Source organism: Helianthus annuus, chromosome 4 (genome assembly GCF_002127325.2).
Source record: "Helianthus annuus cultivar XRQ/B chromosome 4, HanXRQr2.0-SUNRISE, whole genome shotgun sequence".
Lineage (NCBI taxonomy): Eukaryota > Viridiplantae > Streptophyta > Magnoliopsida > Asterales > Asteraceae > Helianthus > Helianthus annuus.
In genome coordinates, this window is record NC_035436.2 from 192,521,763 (window position 1) to 192,535,961 (window position 14,199).

At 33.9% G+C, this 14,199-nt stretch overlaps 1 protein-coding gene across 1 annotated transcript; it reads right to left on the reverse strand.

Annotated features, from left to right (window-relative positions):
- Positions 1–5,594: 5,594 nt before the first annotated feature.
- LOC110937673 (NAD-dependent malic enzyme 59 kDa isoform, mitochondrial) lies at positions 5,595–12,764 on the reverse strand. Its single transcript, XM_022180122.2, has 18 exons — positions 12,308–12,764; positions 10,343–10,439; positions 10,102–10,220; positions 9,852–10,019; positions 8,837–8,965; positions 8,514–8,574; positions 8,321–8,424; positions 8,161–8,244; positions 7,940–8,046; positions 7,740–7,833; positions 7,157–7,270; positions 6,995–7,060; positions 6,786–6,858; positions 6,614–6,700; positions 6,467–6,521; positions 6,297–6,368; positions 6,007–6,184; positions 5,595–5,911 (listed from the first exon to the last, which is right to left on the reverse strand). The coding sequence occupies exons 1-18, from the start codon at positions 12,440–12,442 to the stop codon at positions 5,840–5,842; spliced, it is 1,815 nt and encodes a 604-aa protein (XP_022035814.1). The 5' UTR covers positions 12,443–12,764; the 3' UTR covers positions 5,595–5,839.
- Between the last annotated feature and the right edge of the window lie 1,435 nt (positions 12,765–14,199).

The window sequence follows — 14,199 nt, forward strand, 5'->3', positions numbered from 1 at the left end:
TTATTATTGTTTTCGTGCTATTCGATTTGGGTCTAAGGCAGTTTTCATGGTTTTGGTGGTGTTAAGAATGACAGAACCATTGGGCAAAAGGCTAGGGGGAAGCAGCTGCGAGACTTGTAAGGAATGGCTTGCTATAAGAGCCGAACTCAGGGCCAAAGCCAAAGCCGGAGATGTTGCAAGTGCAGATCAGTCGGAAACAGAAACCTCCAACAAACAACCATCTAAGAGAGCCAGTGGTGAGACTGAGAACGGTATAGAGTCTGAATGTAAGAAAATGAAAGAGGGAGCAAATAATAAGGATGACAATGGTGATGGGGCTCGAGCAGGAACACACACTGATCTGCAGGGCCTACCAGTTGTAGGAAAATGATGGAAGGCTTTCTTTCATGTAAATAAGTCATTTGACACAACTATGTTTTTTTTTCGTATCTAAAGTAGAATAAAAGATTGTTCATTGAGAAGATTTGCATTGCTAAAGAATTTTAGCCTTTACAAATATAAAGTGCTATAAGAGGTTTTCAGTATTAAGATTTTGGTGTTCACATTGTGGTTCAAAGTTCATAACATCGAAATTGGTTGAACCATCCATCGTTTTGGTTTCTCGAATATGCAATTTTTTTTCTTAAAATTGGTTTGGTTTGGTTTGTTGGTTGGTTTAAAAACCGTCTAGAATCAAACTGAACTAAACCCCCACTTAATTTAATCAATATAACAAAACCAACTATATAACTTTCTAATAAATCATTATGTGTCAAATACGCAACATTCGACCAACATGAGAGGGGTAAATCATTATGCCCATATACATGCGTGGTGGTGCTTATGTTTGATTCCCGAACCTCCACAACAAATTTCCGTCTTCTTACATCTAGAGCACATAACGCTATATTGTTAAATAGTGTTCGAAGTTTTTGGTAAAACTTGTTTTGAACGGTCAACCAATATGAAACCAAACAATAATAATGGTTATTTTATTATATAATAAAGAGATTTGGTTATTTTATTATATAAAGAGATTAAAAACGACTTGACTTACTATTAAACATAAACAAGAAGAATAGTTAAAATAGAACCATATCTACCTAGTTAAGATGCTTATTGAACTTATGACCGTTCAACCCATATCACTTTTTGCAAAAGTTTCTAGGTAGAACAAAAACTTTTCTTTTAAATCACGCGTTTATGATTTGAGGCACACAGAACAATTCCGTGTTATGCAAGGATTATCGCCTACACATGGAATTAGATTCGTGATATATGCAAGTGACTAACACACAAAAAGTTGGTTATTCTTTTTTACAAAATCGAATATGATTTTCATGATAAAACATTGGATGAAATAATAATTAATATGATTTTCATGATAAAACGTTGGATGAAATAATTAATTAATAATTATTTCAATAAAAATATAAGCTTATCGTTGATTCATGTATATAGCGTGCTCATAGCGACATAGAATTTTCCTTATTGTCGTATCATTTTTTATGTTTTCACATTCATAAAAAGTTATGGGTCGATCACCAAATATTTATGGGTATCTATGTATTTTATCATTTTGGTCTGTATTGCTTTTTCAGATTCAACTTTTTTTTTTTTCTAAAATAATTGTTTCGTGAGACTTTGCTTGGAAGAAAATGTTGTTTGTACATGTTTAACTAATTATTGACTACTAGCTTAACAAAACTAGTTGCTAGCACAAATGGTTGCATTGGAAAACTCTACACTAGGTGAAAATAATGCAACATTAAAAGTGTGGATCACTTAACCATGATATCCAAAGGTTGAGTGGTCTCCAATCCCCGGATGCTTTAAGTTAGACGTGAATTTTTTTTTCAAGTTTGTTCTATTTTATAACATTTATACATAATGAATGCAATAAATTTGTTTTTATCCACATTGTGATATTAAATTTATCAAAAACTAAGTTGTACTCAATATGATATACTTATACTAGATAGATCTCAAGTTTTAATAAAATTTATATCATGAATAAAAATAATATTATTGCCAATGACGGACCCAGGATTTTTTTTTCATTCAGAAGGTGTTATATACCACGGTCGAGAGTGTACGTGCATGTACCCCTCAAGGGAAAAAATGATGATACCTCATAAGGAGAGGAAGAAGCAGATTATGAATCGGAGGAAATGTCCGAGGATGAGTATTCATGAGTATTTTTCAGGGTGTTTTAATAAGACAGTTAGAGTATTATTTTATTTTTAGTATATGTCTACATAGTTTATATGATTGTGTATTTAGTATCCATTTTACCCACATATTGATCAAAACCAAAAAAATACGTTTCTTGGGAATCAACATCCTAAACAACAATCGGCAGTGACTATCGACCTAAACAACAAGTACACGTTGCTTCTACACAAGGATTAGAATTTGTAGGTACAACATGTTCGCGGGACAACCATTTTTATGAAGAGACGAAGGATATGAACATCAACCGATAAAAAAAAAATCAGGTGCATGTGTTTCTTTTTACTTTGATTGTTAGTTAGGAATAAGTGGATTGTATATTGTATTTTTATTTTCGGGGTGAAAATTTGGGGAAATTAGTCATGCCACATCCCTTGTGCGTTTTTAAAACTCTAGTTCTTACACATTGAGGACAATATGTACTTCAAGTGTGGGGATGGGGGAGTAGTAAAAATTTTCGATTTTGACCCATGCATTTAAACACTACACATTGAGGACAATGTTTGCCTCAAGTGTGGGGATGGGGGAAAATTTCAAAAAAAAAAAAAAAATTCAAAAATTTTCTTGTTTCAAAAGCGATCTTAAAAGCACAAGTAACTAAGTCAACGAGGGATGTCACAACCCATTTGGTCTTTTGTCATGGTCAAGTTCGAACTAATAACATGACGGGTATCGGGTGGTTAGTTGGGAATAATCCGCCTAAGAAACTAGTATATCATGCATATCACATATCATATCCTTATACGTGAGGTTTGAGCCACTTTTATATCATAGAGTTACATTTACATGTTTCTTTGTTGAGTGGACCATTAGTCGCGTATTGTAGAACTTGCAACCTTTGATACGTTCAAGACCATAGACCGAATACAAGCACGAGAATGATTAAGGCATTAGGTAAACCTTTTCTTTTTACACCATTTTTATATCCTTACCCAAAAATTACCCCTTAGTAGCCAACTTTGAGCCTAAACCTTTTGTTTGATAACCCACTTAGCCCATAACCATAAGCCTTTTCTTTTTAAACCCGTGTGATGAAAATTCGATTTTAGGAACGTAAGTTTGTATAGTTGTGAAAAAAAAAATTCAGAAAATGTTGCGAAAAAGAATGAAAAACCATTGAGAAAAATCCAAAAATATGTGTTTCTAGTTATTGAATAAAAGGCGAAAATCATTGCCTTGGAGTTGACGTTTATAGTGTACTTGAGTTTAAAATAGTTGCGTTGTAATAAAGATCGAATTTTCATCACCTTAGCCACTTTAAAATATCCTTTTCCCTACCTTTAGCCCAGCCCCGTTACAACCCTTCAAAGACCTTTTGACTTGTGCTTAGTAGTCGTGATCAATGGTGGAGAACGATTGGGTTGCAAGCCTATGCGGGTACGTGTTCTAACCGGTTTTGAGCGATTAATTGATTGTAGTGCTAATACATTATACATATTAGCCAAATTTTAAGCCGAGTGGAGAGAACATTGTGAGGGATATGCATGACTTGTTAGTTTTACGGGCGGGTTAATCTTAGATAACCATTATTATATGTGATTCTTCACTTTACCGTTAAATATGTGTAGATTGTAAAGAATGTGAACTTTTGTATGACAATAGACCTTAACCCTTGTCTCGGGGAATGGGATGTGTATTCGTTGTTCGACCCACGTGAAAGTGAAAAACAGATTTTCTTGAGGGCAAGCAAAAGACAAGTGTGGGGATTTTTCTCAATGGTTTTTCATTCTTTTTCGCAACATTTTCTGAATTTTTTTTTTCACAACTATACAAACTTACGTTCCTAAAATCGAATTTTCATCACACGGGTTTAAAAAGAAAAGGCTTATGGTTATGGGCTAAGTGGGTTATCAAACGAAAGGTTTAGGCTCAAAGTTGGCTACTAAGGGGTAATTTTTGGGTAAGGATATAAAAATGGTGTAAAAAGAAAAGGTTTACCTAATGCCTTAATCATTCTCGTGCTTGTATTCGGTCTATGGTCTTGAACGTATCAAAGGTTGCAAGTTCTACAATACGCGACTAATGGTCCACTCAACAAAGAAACATGTAAATGTAACTCTATGATATAAAAGTGGCTCAAACCTCACGTATAAGGGTATGATATGTGATATGCATGATATACTAGTTTCTTAGGCGGATTATTCCCAACTAACCACCCGATACCCGTCATGTTATTAATTCGAACTTGACCATGACAAAAGACCAAATGGGTTGTGACATCCCTCGTTGACTTAGTTACTTGTGCTTTTAAGATCGCTTTTGAAACAAGAAAATTTTTGAAATTTTTTTTTTTTTTTTGAAATTTTCCCTCATCCCCACACTTGAGGCAAACATTGTCCTCAATGTGTAGTGTTTAAATGCATGGGTCAAAATCGAAAATTTTTACTACTCCCCCATCCCCACACTTGAAGTACATATTGTCCTCAATGTGTAAGAACTAGAGTTTTAAAAACGCACAAGGGATGTGACATGACTAATTTCCCCAAATTTTCACCCCGAAAATAAAAATACAATATACAATCCACTTATTCCTAACTAACAATCAAAGTAAAAAAGAAACACGTGCACCTGATTTTTTTTTTATCGGTTGATGTTCATATCCTTCGTCTCTTCATAAAAATGGTTGTCCCGCGAACATGTTGTACCTACAAATTCTAATCCTTGTGTAGAAGCATGCTTTCAATTATCACCATGCAACTGATGCAACACGTTGCTTCCGTTTTCTCATAGATGACTTTCTTGAATCCGTAACACACTATACGCTTGCAGCTCTTGGATCTTTCTCCCAAAAAACACGATGACGATTGCAAAATCAAAAAGCTCTAATTTTTTTTCGAGATAACAATGAATAATGAAGGAGACGATGAAGTTTGTAACACAACGGGGTTTAGCGATTTTCAGCAATTGATATGTTTGATCTCCAATTTTGAAGGCTTGTGCGTGATATCAGGGGGTTTTTGTAAAGATACATTTTCCTTATTTTGAATGGGTTAAAAGACACTATCAGCCCTCAAAATGTCAAATCAGAGTATCAGACCCTATACATAAAACACAATTTACATTTAACCCCCTTTTGATCTCAACCGTTAATTACAATATCTAATGGCTTATAACACTTCTTATACTTCTCACAATCATACCCATTTTTACAATAACCCTGCATTCAAATTTTCTATTAACAGAGGTATCTAAGGTAACAAATAACTTTATTGTCACCCAAAAGTTTTGGTTTCATTTGTATTCGTATCGATAATTTAAAATCCGCCAGTTATACATTTTAAAAAAAATGTGTATAAAACAATGCCACTTTTTTACTCGAAAACTTTCCTAAAATATATTTTTCTAGTGAATGATAACATCTTCTACATGAAAATTTTACCAGCAAAAACCAAAACCCAATTTATAAATTATATTATAATGAAATATAATAAGGTAACATTCTACATGGACGACCACAAATGATGGTCAAACTCAAATATCAAAATTGGTTTCGGTTAATTGATCTACAGAACCTCAACAACAAACAAGTTGAGTTCTCCCTAGCCACATATTTTAGCCGCTAACAGGCCCTCTTATGACGCAATCAGTTTTTACTATCTGCATTCTGCACAGCCTCATGCGGGCCACTTTATTTCTCGTGAACAAGGGGACTGTAAACAGGATACCACATGTTGCTCGTTACATATTCCACAGTTTCTTCCTGCATTCAACATTATAATTAAGCCTGATTAACGTCGTTCGCTATATTGAACAAACATAATTCTACTGTTAAAATTGTGGAGAATTGAAATGTACCTTTGACATGTTTGTGAGCTCTTTGGGTCCCACATCACCACGTCCTTCGGCTACTTCTTCAATGACTGCAGTCCGAAGCACAGCAGCTCCTACTTCAGCAGTAATATTTCGAATACTGCCAATAGATGGATAGAATTTACCCTTCTGGATCTCCTCTTCTGTCATATACGACGCAAGACTGTATACACCAAAATAATTAGCTAGAATTCACCTGTGTAGTCATTTTATATGTTGGAAATATATTAAATATTTTATTTTAATACAGTGATTAGCTTTTATTTAGTTCATACCATTCAGATGCTGCTTGCAGCATTCCGTCAGATACGATACGAGCACCAGAAAGCAGAGTTCCCAAACCAATACTGGATAAGCAAAAGATATCAGATAAAAAAATGACCGATTTTCAATAAAAAAACAGCAACTATGAACACACACACACACATATATTATAAGCATATACCCGGGAAACAGATACATATTATTTGCTTGATTTACATAGCCAATCTTCCCATTTTCTGCACATGTATCAATTAAGTTGATATGAAGCAATAGACAAAAGTAGCGAAACTTTATACAGAAAAAATAGGAATTAGCTGAAAAAAAATACCGAGATCGACATTCTGGAAAGGGCTCCCGCTCCCGAAAACTATGTTGTCACCAGCATGTTTGAAAGCATCAGCAGCAGTGCATTCAGCTGTTTTATAAAATTACAAAAATTAACCGAAAAAAACTGATGGTTCCCATAAAAGAAGATATATGAGGCCTTTACAAAAACAAACCATTATCTGTGGGATTTGACATGGCAAAAATAGCAGGTTTAGGGGAGTCCGAGTCTCGCATAGCTTTAAGCACCTGAATGTTTACATATAATTACAAGATATGACTTGTAACGAAAAGGACACAACAAAGCAAATTTTAAAGTATTTTTAATATCTTTATAAAGAAATGCTATAGATTTAGGGCAAACCACAGTGAAAATACTACTCACCTGTTCATTGAAAATACCTCCAACCCCTGATAAACCTAGAAGGACATGAGGCTTGACCTTTTTTACCTGCAAAAGATTAAAAGAATCTAGATTTAGAAACGGAAAAAGAAGATGGGCCCTTTTAAATTAAAAGAATTCATAAATTATAAATAAAAAATGTACCACTTCAAGGAGATCAGATCCTTCTTGGAGTCCTATCCTTTGAACTTCACCAATGGCTTTTGCAAATGGTGCAGCTGACGGGTCAACACCGCTTCTCTCTGTTGTAATCAAACCCTGCGACAACCAAAATTCATAACTTAAAGATATCTTTGCATTTACATTTCCATATTCTGTCATAAATCCCCTTTGCAAACTACTGTCTTTTAGAATTTTCGCAAAAAGAATTATTATTTTTATGTAAGACCTACAGTCCAAGACGACTCCAAGTTCATATTGTTGACTAAATCATTGTAAGCACACGACTTATACGTTACTAAGTGGATTTAACCCTTTTATATCACCTCTGATGTAAATGTAGGTAGACGACCAGCAGGGGCGGATGTATCTGTATACAAGGGGGAGCGCCCGCTACCGCTTGGCGTTCCGGCGGTAGTGTAAAATTAGTGAAAATTTTGGAAAAATTTGACGCTTTTCCGATTTCGTTACCGCTTATTTATAAAACGTTACCGCTTGGCGTGAATCCTAGATCCGCCACTGACGACCAGTATAGAAAGTGAAAGATAACTGGTAAGTGCAACCATACATTTTTATCAATTAAGTAAAACTGAGGATTTGCTGTTGTTCCTGTCATTCTTGAAACAGCCTGATAGGCCATATTAAGAACACCAAGCCCTGCACTGAAAACAAAATACAGAATATATATTATATATCAGAAATACTCTACATTAGTATTAATAGTAACATTATTACTATTTATTATAATCTTATTTATTTTTTCACTACCTTCCAGCTCCAACAACAACAATCTTTTGGTTTACAAAATCTAATAACGGCCGGCCTTGTGCTCTAACAACTCCAAGTAGTCCAGCTAATGCAACGCCAGCGGTTCCCTAAAAAGCCATGAATATGGAATAACTTTAATAAAAAAATATTAGCATAAATTTTGATCTTTAAATGTCATTTCAGAAATTAAAGCAGAAAGGTTCTAACTTCTAAGTTCTAACCTGTATGTCATCATTGAACATGCAATACTTCTTCCTGTACCTTTGAAGTGTTTCAAAAGCCCACTTGAATTGAAAATCTTCAAACTGATTCAACGTGACTGCTTAAAAAACATTCATATAGAACAAATATACAAAATTGACACTCGTAAAAGAAATGAACCTGGATAACAGCTTTTGGCCAACGTGTATGAAGAGCTTCCATCAATTCATCAACTATTGAGATGTATTCTTCTCCTTCTAACCTTCGTTCTCTTAGTCCTAAATCTATTAATGTTTACGTCGTTCAATTGGGTTAGTCATATTCTATGTGGGGAATGTTTTGAATTTGCGTAATTGTACGTGTGGCTACTTACAGAGACGATCTTCTAGAAGCTTTTCATTGTTGGTGCCAACATCAAGCATAATAGGAAGGACCTGCGATAGCAAGATTGGATAGCAAATTAAAAGTCATTTAGAAGATTGTAAGCACTAAAAAATATACTTTGGGCGACTTTTGACCCGTTTGACATGGACCCTTTTGGGATGCTTTTTGACCCGTTTGAGATTCAACACAACTCAGAATGGCCCATTTAGAAATAAATGGGTCAAAACAATCACCTCTAGCATAAGAGCTATGTGTATCAGTGTATGCAAGTAATATATTACACAAATTGAAGTTTCTATATGGGAAACATACCCTTTGTGGATTAATACCAGCAGCAGCAACATACATATCGAGTTTCCCAATAGGAATGCCAATTCCCTGAACTCCAAGATCACCTAAGCCCAGAATACGACTTCCATCCGTAAGCACTACCATGTCTACCTGAATAATTTTTTTTACGATTATACTAAGTTAATCAAAATTAAAATTAACTTATTCTACAAGATTTTCCTCCAAATGTACTCATATCCATAGAAAAATTCAGGATGGGTAATAATGGGTCAAAATCGATAATACTTGTACTAGTAAGGTTGGGTAGACACATAATACTTTTTGATTAAAAACTTTAATGTTTGATTGTTTTCATAGATATATGATCATGAGAAATGTACTATTACAAATTATAATTAACTTATGAATGAAATGATCTAGAATGTTTTATGCACTAAAATAAACTTTCGACAAACTTTGATGCTTCACCCATTTTGACTTGTTTCTTTTTAAGATGATGTTTTGTATAATACCTTTTGACCTGTTAGAGATTAAAAAAAAAGAAAAAAACTACCCAAATCAACTCATTCATAAGTAAATGGATCTTAATGGCGAATAGCGACAAAAAGCGATAAGGTACCTATATGCTACATAGCGAATAGCGATAGATAGCAGGCGCTATTTTATAAATAGCGATAAACTAGAAAAAAATTAAAATTTTATATGTGTATTCCATCAAAATACCCTAGTATATGCGCTATTTTACATGTATATTTAACAAAAACCTAAAATCCAGCTATTTTATAGCTATATTTTAATCGCTATTTATATTTAAAAAAATAAAATGAATTACTGAAATCCCACTATTTATGGCTACATACCCTGTAGCGACATTCGGCCTATATGCTACGGACCGCTATTGACAACTATGAAATAAAGATGAAAAAATTATCAAAAAAATCTCAACCAAACAATATAAAACTGACATTCCCACATTAAAACGAAAGATATCACATAATTTGTATACACATTCACGCTTTTGGGCTTAATGATATACCTCAGGAGCTGGCCAGTTATAGATTATTGACATCATCTCTCCTTTATCTTTTGCACTGAAATACATTCCACGTGGGCGTCTAAACAATCCTGAATAGTTTTGGCATACCAAACCTACTGTAGGAGTGTAAATTATTGGAGCAAAATCTTTAATGTTGTCAATCAGTACCTGAAAACGAAATTTACAACATTATACATCAATACATTATGTTTAATCATTCATATGGTACGACGTTTGTCAATAAACATACTTTGTAGTATAATGTCTCATTCCTGTCATGTAGTCTATTCAAGATTCTCCATTTAGCCAAGGCTACATTATTTTCTGGTTGGCCTGCTGTATTCTTTTCCAACGATCGATACGAATCCACTAATAATAATTCATATGAAGATATTAGTGTTGCAACTTCAACGTTATTCTTGTATGTAAGCAAATTTAATACAAAAACTTATAAGTTGAAGATAACGTAATTTAAAAAATACAGTACTCACTAAATCGCTCATATTGTTGTTCGAATGATATGACACGGGGTGGAAGGAGACCACGAAGCCCTAGACGGTCTCTTTCTGTCATAGGAAACCCAGTATCCTGCTCTTGAAATTATCACAAACACGGATTAGTTGATTATTACATAAAGTATAACCATCAAAGTTTATGAAGCAGTATATCCTGGATAAATATTTGAAGTATATAATAAAAAGTAACACATAACAGGTATACTTAAATAACTAATAAGTTTTGATCTATGACTCGATAAAGTTATATAGCATTTAGCAATGAAACATGATATTTTCACTCAAATAAAACTCCAAACTCCAAAGGGAAAAGATCACAACAATTAAGAATGTGGGACAAGATAAGATATGCATCCTAGTACAACATCATGAGCGTTAATTTTATTTAATCGACCTAACCAGTTTCTAAAAAGGAAAGAATAAAAACAAAGAATATATTCATGTTAGAGTATGATTATACCAATTCTCAATCAACAACCTAACCAGTTTCTGAAACGAAAAGAATAAAAAAAAGAATATATTCATGTTAGAGTATGATTATCCCAATTCTCAATCAATGAACACATGCATCATCTTTCAGAACTGAGAGCTTATCTTTATTCTTCAGAACAAAGGGAATATATTCTTTTTTATAAACAAAGATGGACACAATACAATATTCCTAAAGATTGAATAGCCTTTCACGTAATCACGCCATGTTGGTTGTTTATTAACAAAGTTTCAGTGCATAATGCTATTTATTATAAGACTAATTTATGACAACCACCGTAATTTAAAATATAAAAACAAGTGTCTTCACCAGTTCAGTAGTTCACCTTATTCAACATGTGCATTTTATTTCATTATCTACATTTAATGGTTGCAACAACATGTAGGGGCTAGTCACTAGTGCACATAGTTGTTAATAGCGACACACTAGAAAAAGAATTTTAATTTTTTTTATATTGTATATTATTTCAAAATACCCTAGTATATATGCTATTTTACATGTATATTTAACAAAAACCTAAAATCTAGCTATTTTATAGCTATATTTAATTGCTATCTATATTAAAAAAAAGAGTAAATTACGATTTTGGCCCCTGTGGTTATATGACTTTTACCCTTTTAGCCCAAAAAGGAAATTTTTAACATCTGAACCCCCAACTTCTTTTTTTCTAACCCTTTTGGCCCGCAGCGTCTTTTTTTCTAACCATTTTGGCCCCTAAAAGTAAATGGATGAGGTTAGTGTTAGGGGCCAAAAAGGTTAAAAAAAGACGTTAGGGGCTTAGATGTTAAAAGATTCCTTTTTGGGCTAGAAGGGTAAAAATGATATAACCACAGGGGCCAAAATCGTAATTTACTCTAAAAAAATAAGGTGTCGCTATTCTCGCTATCGGTTCACTATATAGCGAACTATAGTGACCGCTGTAATCGCTATTGACAACTATGCTAGTGCACAATGGTTCAAAAGGCAAATCCACCACAACCACCACATTTAACATCAAACTCACATTTTATTTTTCCTTCATGAAGAAAAAGAAAGTTGTCCTGAAAAGAGACCACATGTGTCTTAACTCATATATCTAAATAAATAAACAAAAAAGTAGGTGTGATGGTCCCTCTATGTGGTCATCATAAATTTGTCCCACTCCATTGCTTACACTTCACAAAACTACAATATAAACTCTTAAATTAAACAATGTCTGATCACATAAAGCTTCAAATCAAATATCATAAACAAATTTATAGATTTTCATGTTCCCTGCATATACAGACAATATCCCCAAACCTAATGCCTCAATCAACATGTCAAATTATCAATTCATAATTTCATACACATTCTATCACAATAACATCAAAACATCTGAACATTAACCATAAACATATTCTACTCAACAAAAATTAGGTCAACATTCTGTATTAATCACAAACTACGTGTTTGTGTTCAGATCTACAAACCTTATTAAACCAAGGATCATGAAGAATATCAGCTCCACGCTTATGAACAATACACGGACTCGGAATCGATGACGTCGACGCCGCGATTGAAAACCGCCGCACCGTTACAGATCGAGCCAACGTTCTTCTCCACATATTTCTTCAATTTTTCACAGATAGTGTACGATTCGAGACTGTTTCTTCAATGTTCATATATAGAGAGAGAGATAGAAAACAATGTGAATAATGAATATAGCGTGTGTGTATTATATATATAGATATAGATACACGATAATGTGTATGGATAGGTTGATGATATACAGTGTCAGTTGATGGAAGCCTGTTGTTTGGCAGAGGCTGCCCAAGATTTACGGGCAGGGGAATGGGGGTAAATGGGAAGGAATCGAATTCCGGGCAGGGGAATGAACGGTTGATTTGAGGTGCCCGGATATTGTACCCTAGTTGCTGTCAAGGGCTTTTTGGGGATTTTGAAAGGTGGAAATGGTCTATGGAAAGGTGGTTCACACATTTTTAGCTTTTATGGGGGTCGAGAGTTTAGGGTTCGCCGCGTTTTGGATTAAACTTCTTATCTATTTTGACTACTATTATTAGTGTTTGTGTAATTTTTTTTGTGTTTTGACTTTTGATTATGATTTGAATAAAAAAACAATTTTCTATTTTTATGTTCGTATGTTTGTTTACATTAAAGATTATCGTTGTTCTACAACTAGTTTGTCTTCTTCTTTTCCCTCTCAATCACTTTGATCTAGGTTTCCAATTTCCAACTCTCGGATAATTTGAACTTTGATGTAACATAGATTGTAGGCAACAAATGAGAGAAACAAACCTAAATGCCAAGTGGTACAACGACTACAAACATCTAATTGTTTGAAGATTAATTCAAACTTCATGAACGTGCACAGGTGCAAATCGATTGAGTCGTTTGGAAACAAATGATTGGACCAAGGTGCAATTGAACCCATATGTGATTGAAGTTGATGGGAGCCTACGATGATGAATGTCAAGTGATGGGAATCGAAAGATTGATTTGTCTTCATTCTTTAAGTATGTTGGATTATTTTGAGTTCATAGCGTTTGTGTTTAATGTAACATTCAGTATCTCATGTCAACAATCAGTATTGTCTATTTGTCCATACAGAGTTCACGCCAACCTAAGGTTTTAAGTTTTATTTATTTGACATGTTATTGCTAGTTTGGTGCGAAAGTGTAGTTTGTTTGGGGACGACGAACATGTGATGTTAGTGGTTTGTACTCGATCATGTTTTGTTCGTATTCCTTTTTATCAAAATCTAAATTCCCTCTTCCTTGAGTCAATGATTACTTTCTTCGTGAAAAATTGTTATTCAAAGGGAGATGAAAGAGGCTCGAATATTATTAAAAATGTTTTTATCTTACCAAAAATTAAGTCGAAAGAATGTTGTAAAAGAGAACATATTTTTCTAAAATATTACCATTATACTCTTTTTATATATTCTTAAGACTTAGAAAAAAGGTGATATATATGAGTTCTATGGGCTGGATAGTAGAAAGGAAAAATTCCATAAGAAGCGTAGTAAGGAATTTATACTCTTATTATTCGTTCAACGTACGATTTAAAACGAAAGAATAAAACGTTTAAAGGGCCAGTTATGGTGCATCGACCCTGAATTTCCTTTTGCTGCATGAAGACGCAAATTAATGCCTGTGTTTTTCAGACCATCACGGCATCACCTAACCTAAAGTTGGTGGAAGCATTTAAGTCCAATAGATTGAACAAGAAGCAATACCATTTGGGTGGAATTGCAAGCTTTTACATATCACTTTGTTAAGCTTCACACACACACACACACACACAGTTTGTCAAGTTCGGACAAATGGTGAAACAAGCTATAAATATAGACCACACGACATCG